Here is a 19,044-nt window from a genome sequence, read left to right as displayed (position 1 = left end):
TTCCTTCCTTCCTTCCTTCCTTCCTTCCTTCCTTCCTTCCTTCCTTCCTTCCTTTTTTTTTAGACTACGTGTTTTCTAAGGTAGTTTCTGGATCTAAAGTTTAGTTACTCCAAATTTTCTACAGCAGAGATTGTATTTCTTTTTCACTTTTTGCAGGGCTCAGAAACACTGTGGCCCCAGGGGCTGGTCACCTGTTTGGCAAATGAAGTTTTACTGAAACACAGTCACCCTCATTAATGTAGGCATTGTGTCTGTCTGCCTTTGCAATACTGCAGCAGATGTGAGAGGTTGAGAGAGACAGTTGTGCAAACATTTGCCTAAATATTTGCTACCCGCTCATTTAAGGGAAAGTATGCCAACTCCCATTTGGCATCAGAAAGAAATGTATCTACAGTAAGATATCCTCAGTCTTGCAAAACAAAATTAATTCAAGATAATATTTTCACTTATATTATGCATTTTAAAGTCATTACTAAATAATTCATTGATTTGGGCCTTTATGTATTACTTCTTACCTTCCCACCCTCACTGACTGGCGCCCCCTATTAAATTCAGAGAAAATCATAGCACCAGAATGGATCATGGAAGATCACCTATAGCCTAGAATCAGGGGAGGCCTCCATAATCTATGATTAGTTCTGATTTTTTACAAAGACTATTAAGGAAAACTGAGTATGAGAGGACACTACTTGGGAAATTGTTTAGGGCACCTGGGTGGCTCGGTTGGTTAAGCTCTGCCTTCGTCTCAGGTCATGATCCCAGGGTCCTGGGATTGTGCCTCACGTCGGGCCCCCTGCTCAGTGGGGAGTCTGCTTCTCCCTCTCCCTCTGCCTGTAGCTCCCCCTGCTTGTGCGCCCTCTCTCTCTTGCTATGTCTCTCTATGTCAAATGAATAAATAAAATCTTTAAAAAAAGAAAATTGTTTCAAGGTTTTCCCTGATATACTCCAAATTTGCAATGCTGAGATTGCCATTGGAGTTTTCTTGCTCATCACCAGCTCTTTTTAGTGCTTTTCGATAGGACTACCTGCTTTATTCATTTAGTATAGTGTCATTATTGGGTGTACTTTCCAGGAAGGTTACTAAGCTTGATGGTGGGAGAGATCGTTCACTCCTCTTCCCCTGCCAACACCCACCCTGGGAAGAGAAAATAATAAAATAGATGGCAGTAAAAGCATTAATGGAGTCTTGCAAAATCTTTAATAGGAATCAAACTTCCCCAAGCCTTCACAGCCATATCACAAAAGTATTTCTATGAACTGCGAGAATTTTCTATTTCAGATGCCTCTAAACTGCGAGGCGGGGCGGGGCGGGGGGGGGGGGGAGGGGGAGTCTCCAACCTAAATAGTGAATGTAGACAAACAAACTTACCTGCATGATATAGTTGCACTCCAGGAGCTGCATTTTTGGATTGAGGTTTAGTTTCATATACGTATATGTATCTTCAAATATTTTATCGTACAGAGTGAGGAATACAGTCGCCTCCTGTGCAGTGCGCTTCTTCAGCCACGCCTGCCGCAAAGAAACAGAACCTCGGTTTTATCAAGGAGGTGAAACCCGGGAAGATGCTGAGCACCCTCGCGCGGGCCTCATGTCCCCCACCTGCAATATTGCCCTCCAACTGAGCGCGGAGCTGCTAATATAGACCATGCCCATCCTGGAAACCGTGGCGGGAGAAGCGTTCTCAATATTGTGCACCTCGAATAGAAGCTTACAACTCGGGGCCATGGGGATGCGATCTCCATTAGCTAGCGTGAGGGTTTTATTGTCGTCCAGCACAGAATTTAAGTTCTCGATCCAAATGGCATCCACAGGGCCATCTAAAATGAGGAAAATACTTTCACCTGCAAATAATTAAAAGAGAAAATCACTTTTCACCAGCAAAGAATTACACATTGTGTTGTTTAACTGGCGGGGGTAGGGGAGGAAGGTTCACAAAGGAGAGTTGACGTGTACCTTTTTTTGCTTTTAACGTTTTTCTCCACAGAGTAGAAAAAATCCCATCTGTCCAGTCATTAGTAGCGGTGTCCAGTCTGCCAAACATCTGAGGCGCAGTAATTGCTTTGGGATTCATTCGCATCTCTCTGTGAGGCCTCCCGCACTCAGTTAATGCCTTCATCAGGATTGTTATGACAGTCGTCTTCCCAGAACCACTGGGCCCCAGAGTCATCAAACCATGACGGACCAGAGATGTCTCGTATAACTGCGCAATGAGGCAATCAATTGAAAAATGTGACTAATGAGTCTTTTCCTGACATTCATAGAAGTAGCGTGCCGAAATTTAAACAGCTTTAAATGAGCTCTTAGTAAAGTAGCTAGTTCACTATTTAAAAGATGAAAAAATGCAAAAAAAAAAAAAAGGTTTCTTTTGCTTTACTAGATATGGATAGCAAATTAGTGCCACGTTATAAAACAATGGTAAGTGATAAAATTATGATAATGTGGAACTTGAATCCATTTTGGAAATAATTCATTCAGGATCTCGTTTTTTGCTTCTCAAATTACTCTTCCTTGCGATTTGGGTTTACGGATACGTTTTTTTCCAGGCCCAAGCTTTCTCTGCATTCAGTGTGATGATGCCGCCCCCTGGTGGTGGAACGCAGCAACACACACCATCACGGTGAAGACCAGCGTGATTCCCCTGCAAGTGATTTGCTCAGGCAGTGCTCCCAGGAAGAAACTGGTTAAGGGAGTGGGGGAAGCGGCACAGGCAAGAGAAGTCAGGCAGGGTGCGATTGAGGACAAAATCCTGTAGAGGGAAGCCTTAACACTGATCGTTAGGGGCACTCTGGAATGTTCCACCTGGAAGCAGGGGAGCTTGCCTTTCCGGCTCCATCACCCAGGAGTCTTTAACTAAGGAGAGTTTGGGTTGGGGGGGTGGGGGGTGGGAAATAAATCCCAGGTACGGCCTGCTCTTTGTGCCTGCCAACCAAGTGGCTCCAGTTGTCCTGAAGGGAAGGGTGAATGTGGGCTATTAAAATCACACAGAAGCAGGGGTAAAAGAGATTCAAGGAGACATGCTAAGAACTGGACGGTGTCTGTTACAACATCCTCTCTATTGTTTTCTTAATAAAAATATGAAGTCGAAAACTCACAGCTGATCAGAGGCGGAATTTAAGTTATTCTCCTAACATTTTAGAGAGAAATGTATTACTCCTGTAACCCGCAGTTTGAAAGCAACAGAGACTCAGCCCAACACATTACATTCAAGAGTAACACTCTGACACGGAGTAACACCACCACACGCTAGTCTCCTACCCACTGAGATGACTAGGACGTTAGTACTCCATACAGTGTATACGTATCACATAGGAAATTTTTAAAAATCTCCCAGAATTTTTTAAAAAGTGTTTAATGGTTTTCCAGTCCATGGATGATGAAAAATGCCTACACTGTTCCTCATATCCTTCCCTGTGAAAACTGGATATGTCTCAGACACTTACACTTCTTACAATCCGGCAAAAACAGTAAGTTAAAACAAGAATTGTTTTTTTTTTTTTTTAAGATTATTTATTTATTTATTTGACAGAGAGAGAGCACAGGCAGACAGAGAGCAGGCAGAGGGAGAGGGAGAAGCAGGCTTCCCGCCGAGCAGGGACCCCGATGCGGGGCTCGATCCCAGGACCCTGGGATCATGACCTGAGCCGAAGGCAGACGCTTAACCGACTGAGCCACCCAGGCGCCCCAAGAATTGTTATTTTTCAAATGCAGTGTTTAACACTCTCCACAATTTCAGCTCCCTCATTTCCAAACGCCCTGGAAAATACCCCTGAAACATCAGGCCCATAGAGATTTAATCCTGTCTCTCCTCCAACCCTTCTTGACTCTGCTGATAAACTGTTAGGTGGCTGTCACAAGGATGAAACATAATGGACAAAAAGACACCAAGAGACACAGGCAAAGCGTTCAAATCTTAGTGCAGGTGAACTTGCCCACACACAGAGCAGAAACGCAGTAGCATTCCCGGATTCCTCGGGCCCCAAGGCCGTGAAGGTACCCAGCTGTGGGGAGACTGCCGGCCTGACACAAGCAGCCAGCAGGGTCAGTCCATCTCCCCGGCTTTTTATTACCTACTATCCCCTCCTAACTGTCCTTGAGATTCTGGTTACCACCCAGCCTTCTCCCCAGGCATAGCTAACCTCAGTAAATTACTGCTTGTTGACTGTGAGGCCAGGTAAATCCACACTATCTCTCTAGGACCCACCCATCCTCCTGAGGACTCTGCTTGCCAGGATGTGTTTTAATTTAGTTTCAACATTCACATTAAGTAAGCCAACTATCCCGAGTTCTTCTCTTCAAATGGCGATCTTTGAACAACACACACTTATCATTATCCTGATAAGAGAGTAAAGTGTCTTTACCTGCACAAGTTTGAGATTCCAGGGTGGGTGGTTAATCAAACCTTCTATTTGAACCTGGTTGGCTACAGCAGCCTGCAGCTCCACATAGGTACTACTATCCAGTTGTAATCCTGGAAACAGGTCATTGATTAAGCTGAGGAACAGGGGTTCATCTTCGTCAACCTAAGATGGCAGAGAATAAATATGCTTCTTCAGTCAACAAATAATTATGGGCCAGCTAAGCTCATAACGCTTATCACTGGATGCCCAGAAAACCATGTACTACTTCTCCTAACCAGACTTGTATCCTCTAGAACCAACTCCTAAACACCACCCCTGACATTTCCTTACACCACACACAAAAATAGACTCCAAATGGTTGAAAGACCTCAATGTGAGACAGGAGTCCATCAAAATCCTAAAGGAGAACACAGGCAGCAACCTCTTTGACCTCAGCCGAAGCAACTTCTTCCTAGAAACATCGCCAAAGGCAAGGGAAGCAAGGGCAAAAATGAACTATTGGGACTTCATCAAGATAAAAAGCTTTTGCAAAGCAAAGGAAACAGTCAACAAAACCAAAAGACAACCGACAGAATGGGAGAAGATATTTGCAAATGACATATCAGATAAACGGCTAGTATCCAAAATCTATAAAGAACTCATCAAACTCAACACCCAAAGAACAAAGAATCCAATCAAGAAATGGGCAGAAGACATGAACAGACATTTTTCCAAAGAAGACATCCAAATGGCCAACAGACACATGAAAAAGTGCTCAACATTGCTCGGCATCAGGGAAATCCAAATCAAAACCTCAATGAGATACCACCTCACACCAGTCAGAATGGCTAGAATTAACAAGTCAGGAAACGACAGATGTTGGCGGGGATGCGGAGAAAGGGGAACCCTCCTACATTGTTGGTGGGAATGCAAGCTGGTGCAGCCACTCTGGAAAACAGTATGGAGGTTCCTCAAAAAGTTGAAAATAGAGCTACCATATGATCCAGCAATTGCACTACTGGGTATTTACCCCAAAGATACAAATGTAGGGATCCAAAAGGGTACGTGCACCCCGATGTTTATAGCAGCAATTTCCACAATAGCCAAACTGTGGAAAGAGCCAAGATGTCCATCGACAGATGAATGGATAAAGAAGAGGTGGTATATATATACAATGGAATATTATGCAGCCATCAAAAGGAATGAGATCTTGCCATTTGCAACGACGTGGATGGAACCAGAGGGTATTATGCTGAGCGAAATAAGTCAAACAGAGAAAGACATGTATCATATGATCTCACTGATATGAGGAATTCTTAATCGCAGGAAACAAACTGAGGGTTGCTGGAGTGGGGGGTGGGGTGGGAGGGATGGGGTGACTGGGTGATAGACACTGGAGAGGGTATGTGCTCTGGTAAGCGCTGTGAATTGTGCAAGACTGTTGAATCTCAGATCTGTACCTCTGAAACAAATAATGCAATATATGTTAAGAAAAAAAAAAAAGAAGAAGGTAGCAGGAGGGAAGAATGAAGGGGGGTAAATCGGAGGGGTAGACGAATCATGAGAGACTATGGACTCTGAAAAACAAACTGAGTGTTTTAGAGGGGAGGGAGGTGGGAGGATGGGTTAGCCTGGTGGTGGGTATTGAGGAGGGCACATTCTGCATGGAGCACTGGGTGTTATGCACAAACAATGAATCATGGAACACTTCATCTAAAACTAATGATGTAATGTATGGGGATTAACATAAGAATAAAAAAAAAACAACACCACCCCTGAATCCACATTACCTAGAGCATTGTAGCCAGAGCCCTTTGGCATTCAACGTTTTCTACAATCTACTGCTTCAAGGTTTGATCTCATTACTTTATCATATGAATGCTGTGCTTCTCACAAACAGGTGTATGCATTAACCTTAAAAACATGCGATTAATAGTCCCAACCCCATGAAAATAGAATATTAATATTTCATTTAAATTAGGAAAATATCCATAACCCTACCTGCCTGGCTCATCCAACATTGAATGGAAAACTCCATCAGAGCAGTGTCCTCCCTTCCTTATAAGCCGTAGGTTTGAGTAAACTGACCCTAATCCTCATTTTCTCCATCTTTAATATCTACATCACCCCCTTCCCAACTGCTGACCCCTTTTGATTTCTCCTTGTTCTCTGGGACTCCTTTGATGCCTTCTGGAATTCTTGTCTAGCAGTTTCAAGAGTACATTACGGAGGGAGGCAGTGAGGTGTACTGGAAGGGGCAGAGGACTTGGCATCAGAAGGTCTTGTGGATTTTTGTTCCAGCTTCTCAACTGACCGTGACTGTGGGTGAGTCTTCCGACTTGGTTTCCTCATAAGTAAAAGGGCAATAAACACACTAGCCATTCGTATCTCACCGAGTTGCTGAGAGGCGCAAACAAGACAAAACCCCTGAAAAAGCTTTGTAATAGGAAGGAACTACATGCATGTCAGCTGTTAGCTTCTGTAACTAGAACGGGAGCTTCCTGAGAACCATTTCTTCCTCAACCTTGTGCTCCCAGGGCACAGACACAATACATAACACATAGAAGCTCTTGAATAAATACCACGCAAACCTGTCCATCAGCTCGTTCAAGGAAGCTAGCTATAATCGTGACAAGCATGAAAGCAGTGAGATAACTATGATCATCTTCCCAGCAAACTTTCAATGCGCTTTTGGACAATAGAAATGGTGTTGATGTTTTGGGAGAGACACAGGTAGCTAAAATAGGCTTTGACATATTCTGAGAAAACAGAAGTTCCCGTGGTTCTCTGTGAATCCAGGACACTGGGATTTTCATGTTTAGAGTTCATGTTACATTATGAGTAATGGTGGAAGGCTGGACTGAAATTTGGGGGCCAGAGCCCACTGATAAAGCCTGTTTTATGGTTCACTGCTGATAAGAGGATGCATTTCCAGCCCATGTTGGGCATACAAAGCCATGGGCTTTTTGCCTTCTGGAAGCATGGGGGTAGCTTCACATACCCATTGTTCCTGTAATCATTAATGCTCACAGCTCAACCTGAGCCAACCCCCATGCATCAGCTAATGAGGGAAAAAGCCAGGTTAGAATCTGAAAGGAGAAGGGAATTCGGAGAAGGGGAGATACCAGCTTGGAAAGGTTCATGTCTCTCAGTCCTCTCATGACAGTGCTTAGCTCACTGTCTTCTGGTCTGGCTCTTTTTTGAGCTCCAAGTGTCCTCAAAACAGATAGAATATTTCTCAACCCAAAGTCATAATGAACCTAAAATTGGGAAAGAAAAAAAAAAAGGTTGTTTCATTGAACAATCCTAAATGTAGACTCACACCGTATACACACAGGTAGATATTCTGATATGTACACAGTGCTGTGCCGAGGGGCTGAGCTGCAAAGTTCTATTAGCTCCAGTCTCTCACCTTTCCTTTGATTGCAAAATGACCATTCCATTGGGAAGCTCACACTTTATTTTTTTAAGATTTTATTTATTTATTTGAGAGAGAGAGAGAGTGGGCAAGCACGAGCAGGGGGAAGAGCAGAGGGAGTGGGAGAGGGAGAAGCAGACTCCCTGCTGAGTAGGAAACCCGACAAGGGGCTCCATCCCAGGATCCCTGGATCATGACCTGAGCTGAAGGCAGATGCTTAACCATCTGAGCCACCCAGGTGCCCCGTGGGCAGTTCACACTTTAAATATACTTTGAGAATAATACAGTGTGATACAGCCCATACAGCAGATTTAAATGAGTAACCAACAGGTTACACACTCTGTGATTCCATTTCCGTAACATTCTTGGAATAACAGAATTATAGAGAAGGAGGAAAGATAGGGGTTGCAAGGGGTTAGGGATTTGGAAGAGAGGTGGGTGTGACTATGTAGGGGTAGCATGAGGAAACCCTGCAGTGATAGAACAGTCCTGTATGTTGATTGTGGTGGAGGTTACATGAATCTGCATATGTGACATAACTACATAGTACTACACACACACAAACACACACACAAAGTGCGTGTATAGCTGGCAAGGTCTTAATAAACTCTGTGAATTGTACTGACGTGGGTTTTCTGGTCTGTTATTTGTTATTGTAGTATAGTTACAAAATGTCAACACTGGGACGGCCGGGTGGCTAAGTTGGTTAAGCGTCTGCCTTCGGCTCAGGTCATGATCTCAGGGTCCTGGGATCCAGTCCCACGTGGGGCTCCCCACTCGGCGGGGAGTCTACTTCTCCCTCTCCCTCTGCCACTCCCACTTGTTTTCTCTCTCTCTCTCTCTCATTCAAATAAATAAATAAAATCTTTAAAAGAAAAAAAGTCAACATTGCAGGAAACATGGTATACAGGACCTCCTGTACATTTCTTTGCAACCTCATTGAGACTCCATAATAATTTCAAATTTAAAAAAGGTTTTAAAAATACATTATATTTATTATAAATATATTTTACAATTATAAATATATTTTTATTTAAAATTATATATTTAGAATTATAAATATCTTTTAGAAAAGAGTTGAGACTTTTTTAAAACTCACTGATTAACATTTATCAAAGTAAAATTGCCAAGTAAAAAATCAAGTTCTACAGCTGGGGGAAAAATAAGATTTACAGTTACCTGTTTGGTAAGTTGCTCTTCACAGAGTTTGTAAAGAACATAAAACTTCTGAGCCAAGATAACATTTTCAAGAAAACCACAGCTTGCAAGTTTAACTCGCATAATGATCTGAAAATTAAGATTGTGAGATTTTTTTCAATAACATTAGTGAAAAACAGGTAAGGAACATAAATTATATTATGTTTTTAAATCCTGGTGCCTACCTGTCTATCAGGAACCATCATAGCAACAGTTCTAAACTGAATTTTTAAGTTTTCTGGTAGTTCCTGGCGCCCAGCATATCCAGGGTTCTAAAAATTAAAATTGTTTTAAATTATTGATATAATTTTCATTTCATGAATACAAATACATTCAAATTCCCAGTTCATATTCTAAGGTGGTACTGAAAAACATTAGATTCGTAAAACATCCCTCCTTTCTCAAAAATATGTATTGGACCATCCATATTTTTTAAGGTCATATCACTCCCTCCTACATATTTCCATTTTCATTATACTAACAAAGTGATACACACACACACACACACAGAGCACTTTTTGTAGCAAAAATTAAGCATCCATGTATCTGTTGGTTAAGGTAATAGAAAAGAAAAGAAAGATGCATAAATACCAGGATCATTATGGTCTAAAATAGGTTATTGAAAGAGGAAGAAAATTCAGGATTTTATACTGATCGTTACTTAGGTAATTCTTTGTTTTATCTCTTCCATTATTCTCTGCAGTCAGAATGATAGACTTCTGTGGCTGACCATTAAAAAAGAACCCACAGGGGTGAGGGGAAATAAAGATGGGAATGATGAGAAAAATAGTAAAAAGGACAAAAGTAGAAGTGGAAAGGAACCTAAGGACTCACAAGTAGCAATAGGTTGAGGTTAGGCAAGACCCAAAAGCTCCAAGGGAGAGGTGAGGGGTTCAAAGACTAGTAAGGCAAAGAGGGGTCAGTTATTTTTGGAAACTTTCAGTCCCTGAGCATTTCTTGGGCACTGTCCACAGGCCAGATACCTTGCTCAGTGCTGGGAATACAGAGGTGGCTGGTTGCCCTTCATTGCTCCTTCTTTTCTCTTTTCTCAGTCACAGGACCCCAGTTGCAAACTGGGTGTATCACCACCCAGATTAAAAACCACATTTCCCAGCCTGCCTTGCAGCTGGTATGATTAAATTTGACACCATGAGATGCAAAGGGGCACACAGTATCTTTGATGCACTTTGGCTGCAGCAAAACAGATGCTTCTATAGCATGTTGGGTCATAAGGTAAATTGAAGATGGAAACCATGATGGTGTAGAAACACAGGAGGATCGTAAGAGAAGAAATCTGTATGTGTTAAGACACTATTTTTCATGTCTCGGTTATTTACAGCCTAATGCAATATCTAATTGATATTTCCAAAATTATTCTTTTTTTTTTTTTTTAAAGATTTTATTTATTTATTTGACAGAGAGAGACACAGCGAGAGACGGAACACAAGTAGGGGGAGGGGGAGAGGGAGAAGCAGGCTTCCCGCAGAGCAGGGAGCCCGATGCGGGGCTCGATCCCAGGACCCTGGGATCATGACCTGAGCCGAAGGCAGACGCTTAACCGACTGAGCCACCCAGGCGCCCCTCCAAAATTATTCTTAATCCAAGGAGACTGTTACTCTTCTTTTAAGTTGTTCTACACCACAGTATCACACAATAAATTCATGATCACTTCTGGATTATTATTATTTACCCCCAACTGTTTTGCTTAGGTTTGTTTACAAAAAAAAAGCTTATCAGAAAACTTCCTGATTTTGCTTTCTATAATTTATCTTTGTCCACTGAGACACATAAAATTCAGATTACGTTGTGTTATCTTGCATCATAGAGATTTAACTATATAGAGAATATATAAAAACATGTGACATGAGAGAGAGATAAATCTTTGAGGTTTTAAGTCATTGAGATTTGGGGATTGTTACTGTAGCTAGGCTATTGGATACAATATGGAAAACATTTAGCCCCCCACCTTACACATAACAAGGGCTCACTAAACAGTCCCTAGTATTATCATTAACCTATTACTATTTTATCTTCTCTCTAGGCTATTTTTACTACTCAAAAAAATCATATGATGAGAGAGAATCACTCATGACCTCTGAATAGTCTGTCTTTTACTAACTAATATATGCTTTGTTTTATTTAAGTCTATAGCAATTAAACCAATCACATTGCATTTAAAGACCAAGTTCTCACCATTGTTAGGAAGATCCCAAATTCTGGATTCAAATCAACACAATCACCATCAGAAAAAATGAACTGTTTTTTTCTCTCTTTTCTTGCTGTCAAAACAATATAAATCTGTTGGGCTGCCACTGATAATACAGGCAATTCAATTCTGTTAAACTCATCAAAACAGCCCCAAGAACCCGACTGTGCAAGACCTGGCAGGAAAAACAGTTAATTTGAAAAGTTTTACTTTGTAATATACCTGCTACCAAGAAGAAGAATCATTTCTCTAAAGTGCTCTCAAACAATTATATATTGAAATACAGCTTATATAAAGTGTCAAATCTGGCTGTTTGTAAAGACGTATCTAATCCCAGTGACATCGAGAGGTTTAAGTATTTGTACATATCCTGGAAATAATGAAAATAGTGCACTGCCAAAATCAAAGTATAGACACGTCATTACACCCAGTGATGCCAGACGATGATAAATTTTGATTCAGTTTGGAAGCACTGCTTCCAGTGGGAATGGGGGCTGAAAGAGCCATAATGGTTGGGGAAACTGACATAATGAAACTGACAAAAATACGTGGGTCAGATCACCCTGTTTCTTTCCTGTTGCAATGAAAGACATGTGGGGATGCTAGGTGAGACAGAAAATGGTCAAAGGCATTTTTATTCCTTACAAACTCGATACGAAGAGAAACTCCAGTAATTATGAAGAACATTGCTACTGTCTTATTTCTAAGTATGAAAACCTTCATTATCTTCAGCTACATGAAATGTTCTTCTTCCTTTTATGATTGCCGCCCCCCCCCCCCGCCCCGCCCCCCGTTTTTCTTTCCTTTCCTTTGGGAATTTCCATTATACAGATTTTGGAACTTTTGTATCTATCCCTGTGACCCTCAGGCTTTTCTGTCAAACTTCCCATTTCTCTCGACAATGTATTTAGTCTCTTGGCTCGATCATTTAACTCAAAAGAGGTTTTTAATCCAGTATTTATTTATTATTCCAATTGTTATTTCTTTCATGGCAGCCAGTTTTTTTTTTTTTTTCGATCGGTTGTATGTTATGAATTCTTGAATCCCTGTGAAGCTACTGATTTTATTTACTGTTTTCTCCTGTTTCCTCTATTAATCCGTTTAGTGATCAGTAGGTCTCTTAGCTGTTTGGGGTGCCTTCTGAATTTCTTCAAATATTTTTTTTGAGACTTTGTTATCTCTGTATATGTGCATATTGCCTCATCCCATTTACCAATTCCTGTTTGCAGGATGCATGCCTGCCCCTGGCGATCTGGGGGAAGGAACGAGAGAAGCAGGAGAGCTTTCCCTCGGGGTCTGGAGCTTTACCTTCTGACCTGGTGCACTGCTTGCCTCCAGGCACAAGCCTCCACCAGAGGTTTATCTTTGACAGGACTTCCACTTCTGAAAGCTGAGTTACAACTTTTGTACAGAGGAAAAATACTGGACACAGCCACTTCCTTTTCTTTTTCTCTGCCATCTGTAATCATTTTGTCAGTCTGGGATTTACCTTGTGCCCTAGTCTGCTGCTCTCACCCATCCCCAACCTTCAGGCTAGGAGTCATCTACAGAAGAATCCTTCTCTCTGATTAAGGAAGTGATTTTCAGGGTTCAAAAATGGTTTAAGAGGCAATTATAAAGAATAATTTAATGAATACCCATGCACCTACCTATCAAACCTTAACAATTTGCTTCAGATTTCATTCTAAAGAATAAAATATTAGAACTACAGTTCAAATCCGCCTATGTTCTCTGGGATCCACACTCCCTCCTTCTCCAGAGGTAACCTGTATCCTGAATTCGATGCCAGGGGTTCTAGGCATGCTTTAAACATGTATTCATGAACACTGTATATTGCATGTATTCATGAACACTGTATATTTTGCTTATTCAAGATTTGTATGTGTGTATCTATCTATAAAACACTGTATATATACTCCTGAAATTTGATTTATTTGCTCAACATTCTTTTTCTGAGATTTATCTAAGCTGATACACATAGATCTAATTCACTATCTTAAAAGACTATACTGTACAGTATTCCATTGCATAAATATACCAGTTTAAAAAATCATTCTACTTTCAATGGATATTTGGGTTGCTCCTAATAATTTGCCATAACAATGTATCGGCTCATGTCTTCTTAAAACTTGTGTGAGGAGTGGAAATGTTGGGTCAAAAGAGAGTATCTTCAGAACATTGACCACCTGTTGCCAGGCTGTTCTCAGAAGCAGCTCCACCAATTTACACACAGGTAAGAAGTATTAACAGTTGTAAATTCTACACGTCCTTACCAACAGTGGTTTTGCCAGACTTTTCCATTTTTGCCAATCTGGCGGGAGTGAGACTTGTATCTCACTATTGTTTTATTTTGGGTTTCTTAATGATTGGAAGAAAATCTTTTTTAATGCTGGATATTAATCTTTTGTCAGCTATACATGTTAAAATATCTTCTCCCAGTCTACAGCTTATATTTTGTTCTCTTTCTTAAATGGAGAAATATCACACAAGGACTGTGTATTCATATATATATATAAATGTAGATATAATATATATGTATGACTGTGTATTCATATGTATGTATTTCAGATATTATGTACATATATTAAAGGTGAGAGCTGGATGTGAATTCTCACAATATCTATTACAGGGATATTCTCATATCATATTTAAAGGAAGGGCTGCACTCATGATTTTAATACAAGGAAGCTCCAATGAACTTCTCCCCTACCATACCCCCTTTCTTCCCTCCCAGAGGGAGGGACTGCTAGTCTGAACTTTGTGACAATCATCCTCTTGCTTTGCTTTGCTTTCTTACTATTTCTGTATACATATCTAAATGATACATATTTTTAGTTTTACCTATTTTTTAATTTAAATAAATTTAATCATACTACATGTATTTTTGTGAGACTAGTTTCCTTCACTCTATATCTGTGAGGCTGCTCTATGTCAATGCATCGCCTTGTAGTTACTCATTTTTATTGCTCCATAGCGCTGTTATACACAATTTCATATATATATATATGTTATATTTTTCCTTCCTATATATATAATATATAAATTATATTTTCCCAATTGATGTATTTAGGCAACCAGTCCACTTTAGAGGACACTAGAGTTGTTTCCAGATGTTTGTTGTTTTAAGCAATGCTGCAGTGAACATCTACACACAGACCCCAGTGCATGAGTGTCATTTCTCTGACTATAGACCAGGAGGTGGGATAGATGAGAATACACATGGTGCGGTTTTTTCCAAGCAACTTTTTTACTCCTACCAGTAGCTGATGATTGTTTCTGTTACGCTATACCTTGCCAATGGTCAAAAATGTCACACTTAAATTTTTTCAATGTGGTGTGTACAAGATGGAATCTCTTCATAATATGTAATTCTTCAATTGCTGGTGACTTGGTTTTCTTCATTCGTGAAATGCCTATTCAAGACTTTTTCTCTGTTTTCTATTGGGTTATCTTTCTCTCATTCATTCGTGGGCATTACTCATGTATTTGTGATCCTAATCCTTTGGAGGTAACATAGGTTGCTAATGCCTTTCCAAATTTCTGGCATGGCTTTTCTCTCTTTGGTATCCACCCAATCGATGAACAGAAGTTTTTAATTGAAGGTAAGCCATGTAACAATCTTTCCTTTATGGCTTGTGATTTTTGTATTAAAAATCCCTTTCTCTGAGAACAAAGATATTTTCATTTATTACCTTCTAAAAACTGTATGGTTTTGCCCACCACATTTAGGTGTTTAATCCCCAGAACTGATTTTTATATATGGTGTAGGCATCCAATTTTTATGTGTGTAGGGATCCGATTTCTGTTGTTAAATATTAATCATCTCTTGTCCCAGTAAAGACTATCTCTTCATCACTGATTTACAATACCATCTTTGCCATATGTCAAATGTCCTTGGCCCATTTTTGCATTCTCTATTGTATTCCACTGGTCCATTTATCAATCCCCGCACCAATACCACCGTCTCTAAATTCTGTTCTAAATAATATCTTTCATTTCAATGGGATTTAATGCAGGAAGAGAAGCCACGTGTGTCATGGGTTTGCTATCTTGATCTTATCCCCTCCACCACTGTTTCAGGCAATAATAAATTGATTTCATTTTCACAATCCAATACACATTCAACTCATGGACTAGAATGCCAGCAATATCACTGAACCATACGAAATTGATGACATCTAGCCTTTTTGACCCAGAAAAATGGCAATATCATATACACCAACCTATACACATTTTAGTGATGTGGAATAATACCCCTTTAGGTTAATATCAGAAAATAATGTTAAAGAGCAATAAAAATACATTCACCAACAACGATTTCACAGTGTTTGACACTCGCCTTTAAAAATCCGTCCTAGCCCTCGGAAATCCATTTGATCTGAGCAGTTAAACACGACCACGTATTTCCCCAAACATCTTCCCATGTCTTTCGTAGTTTCTGTTTTGCCAGTGCCCGCGGGTCCTGCTGGAGCACCTCCCATGTTCATTCCCAAAGCCTGCGCTAAAGTGATATAGCATCTGCAAATGGGAATCAGAGAAAGCACCAGGAGTGTGGGAGAACACATTACTGCCCCAAAGCACAAGCCAGAGTCGGGTGTGACTGGAATGGGCCTGTTTGAGAATTTGAGCCGCCCATGTAAAAGAGGCTAGAGTACTTGATATTCACTAGAGGTAGTACAGTGATTGCAAACGTTTCTTGGGACAAGCTTTCTAAACTCCTCAGCCCTGACTTAAAACCTTCAGGCCTTCCTTGAGCTGTGGTCAGGATAAGTCATAAGTCAGGGAACCATATAAGCCGGGGTATACTGGCAGATGGGGAACAACTGGCCCTCCAGGAAAAATAAGGAAATAAATCTGATTTTCATGTTTGCCAGTTGCAGTGGTATAAATACTTCCACTAGGGCTCATGACAAGCTACCGACGTGGTATCACAAAACTGGGAAGAGATGCGTACAGTTGACTCTCAAAAGCTGGTATGAGGGCGTCTGGGTGGCTCAGTTAGTTAAGCATCTGCCTTCGGCTCAGGTTATGATCCGAGGGTCCTGGGATCGAGTCCCATGTCAGGCTCCCTGCTCAGTGGGGAGTCTGCTTCTCCCTCTGACCCTACCCCTCTCATGCTCTCTCTCTCATTCTCTCTCTCCCAAATAAATAAATAAATAAAGTATTTAAAAAAAAAAAAAAGCTGTTATGAGTCAACTCCAGGACACCATTGCAAATAAATCATTTTACTATGAAATTTTTCACTCATTGAGGTAACTATAAAGAATAATATAATGAATCTTCTTGTATCCATGATCCAGCTTAAGTTGTATGTGTTTCAGATCTAAGTAAAACTTAGTGAAGCTTCCTGAGACATGAAGCTTTATATGCAAACCTCAGTGGAAGAGGAAACTCATGGACACGTTTATGCTACAGTGCTGGGCATACAGAAGGAGGTTGGATGAATCAAGAGACTAAAGACATAATGCCTGCAGGCAGCCCTATTTAAAGGAACAGCAGAATTAATCATTCTATGACCCAATTTAAGTCAAGTCTACAAATACTTATTGAGCGTCTTCTGTGTACAGCATATTGAACTAGGTGTTGTGGGATATGTAGAGATGAAAAAGGCCCAGTTCTCTCTGATGTCACATACTGGAAAGAACTGTGAGGAGATTGGCCATTGCCTGTTTATTCATACTGGACCAAGAAACTTGACTTTAGGTGTCCATTTCTACATTTGGAAAACCAGGAGACTAAATTCAATCATCTCCAAGGTCCCTTCCTTCTTTGCAATTCTAACGACTTCCCTTTATGGTGCCGGAGATATTTTTCCATCTTGCAATCTAAAATTCATTACTATATTACTCACAGTCAATGTTCAAGCTTGCTTTCATTCTTTTATCTTTTTTCTGCTTCACAAAAATGTAATGCACGTGTACGTTTAAGTAATAACCTTGGTTATTTCATTGTTAAGACTGACTTTGATGAGCTAGCATAGACCTAACACAACAGCAATATGCTTCTGTTAATATTTCAAATGCAATTTGAAAGCAATGTTAAGCACATCGTTTAATTACAAAGTGGAATAACAAAAACTGAGTGTCCTACCTATCTGTTAATGGAGTGATGACAAGACGGTCAGTGCATCCCAGAAATTCATTCTGGTAAATAAAATCCACATCTGTAATAGACACCACAGTTTGATCCAAATCTTCCTTAAAATAAAATCTACTCTGTTTTAGCCATTCAAAGTCAGTAACTGATTTGATATGCATTTTTACCTTAAAAACATGAAATACAAAGAGATTACATACTGAATTGCAATAGCATAAAACACAAGCATATGGGCAGTTCTTATTCACCCCTTTGTGAACTGATTCTCATTTATTTAACATATATTTCTTGGGTCCCTCCTTGGGCCTGACACTGTGCTGTGTAAACACAGACAGGCATTGTTCCTGCCTTCTAGAGCCGACAAAAGAAGATAAAAGACAAACAGATAAGCAAGTAATTGCAAAAACAGTATGAAAAGAAATTCAGGGTTCATGGAAATATGTAGCAAGAGGATCCTAATGTAGTCTAGGGGGCCTGAAAGGGATACTTGGAGAAAGAAATATTCAAACTAAAACCTGAAAAAAAATAGTAGGAATTACCCAGGGAAACAAAACCGAAAGAAAAAAACAAGTAAGTTTTTAAAAAGGGTAAAATGTCCTAGGCAAAGATCCAGAAGATCTGGCTGCATGTTCAAGAAACTGAAAGAAGTTCAGTATAGCTAAGGCATCTGGGACTTGAGAGAAAGAGAGCTGAGGCTTCACAGGACATGGAAACAGAGTTGAGCAGTGTTCTCAGAGCAAAAAGAAGCCCCCGAAGGGATTAGCAGGGAGAGCACGGTCAGTTACGCACACGTGCCTTCCTACACCAGCACTGTGGCCAAACCCACCAACCTGCCGGGTCATCAGCGTACTGCTATGGGCAAGAGGTCCTGGGCTCCCACAGCTGTGCATGCAAGAGAGAGAAACCAGGGAAGCACATTTAGGAACAACATCCCACCACAACCACATTCTCAGGCGCTTCATGATTCTCCATGGGCAAACTTGGAGAAAACTCGGTCCTGCCCACTCAGGGGAATCATCACAGGAAAGTGGTAAATGACCCCTATCGCTGCTCTTAAACTCGGTCCCACTTCCAGGTCGTTCAGCTGGCCTCTGACAACCCTGCCATGTTCTGGTCTCCATCTAATCAAGTCTCCATGCTGTGTACAGTCTTGCTTTTTGTCATCATCATTTGTTTATGACCTTGTTTCCCCCTGAAGTTAGGAATTCTGGCTTCTGGGCTAAAGCACAGTTTGTATTCATCACCTTAAAGAGCAACTTTCAGGTAACATGATCCAGTGTCTCCCCCAGGGACTCTCTCTCCCACACAGGACCTGCACCATGGAAATGCTGTCAACTGACCTCTCTCAACAATCCTTTAAGATGGTGAGGAGGAGATGGAAGATGAAGAAAAAAGAATAGCTAATACTGATTGAGTTCTTACCGTGTATCAGGCTGTTCTAAGCATCATACATGGAAAAATAAAATGCAAATAAGCCAGCCGTGAGATCTCATTTTAGTTGGGATGCAGAGAGACCATGAGTTCAATAGTAATTAAGACAAAAAGAATACAGTTATGTGGTTTTAATTGTGTATCAGTTTTTCTTTTTAAAAACCCATTCTGTATATAAAGTAAAGCTTTGCTCAGCGCTTAAATCTAAAAGAAATTTCTTCCATGGGATTTCAGCTTCAAGAGCCAGTGAGAGAGGGGTGCCTGGGTGGCTCTGTTGGTTGGCTATCTGCCTTCGGCTCAGGTCATGATCCCAGAGTTCCGGGATTGAGCTCTGCTTCCAGTTCCTTGCTCAGCAGGG

The 19,044-nt window shown here is 40.7% G+C and overlaps 1 protein-coding gene across 1 annotated transcript in view; it reads right to left on the bottom strand.

Moving 5' to 3' along the window:
• DNAH8 (dynein axonemal heavy chain 8) overlaps positions 1-19,044 on the bottom strand; it is a 397,226-nt gene that overhangs the window by 198,622 nt on the left and 179,560 nt on the right. The window contains exons 43-52 of the mRNA XM_034991238.1: positions 17,250-17,422; positions 15,499-15,677; positions 11,147-11,334; positions 9,139-9,225; positions 8,936-9,043; positions 7,464-7,598; positions 4,360-4,521; positions 1,955-2,201; positions 1,601-1,842; positions 1,370-1,510 (exon numbers count right to left, since the gene is read on the bottom strand). Of these exons, the coding sequence (XP_034847129.1) occupies positions 1,370-1,510; positions 1,601-1,842; positions 1,955-2,201; positions 4,360-4,521; positions 7,464-7,598; positions 8,936-9,043; positions 9,139-9,225; positions 11,147-11,334; positions 15,499-15,677; positions 17,250-17,422 (1,662 nt within the window). The remainder of the gene's footprint in view (positions 1-1,369; positions 1,511-1,600; positions 1,843-1,954; positions 2,202-4,359; positions 4,522-7,463; positions 7,599-8,935; positions 9,044-9,138; positions 9,226-11,146; positions 11,335-15,498; positions 15,678-17,249; positions 17,423-19,044) is intronic.

Source organism: Mirounga leonina, unplaced genomic scaffold (genome assembly GCF_011800145.1).
Source record: "Mirounga leonina isolate KUSES-001 unplaced genomic scaffold, KU_Mleo_1.0 Mir_53, whole genome shotgun sequence".
NCBI lineage: Eukaryota > Metazoa > Chordata > Mammalia > Carnivora > Phocidae > Mirounga > Mirounga leonina.
This window is presented reverse-complemented; position numbering and strand designations above follow the sequence as displayed.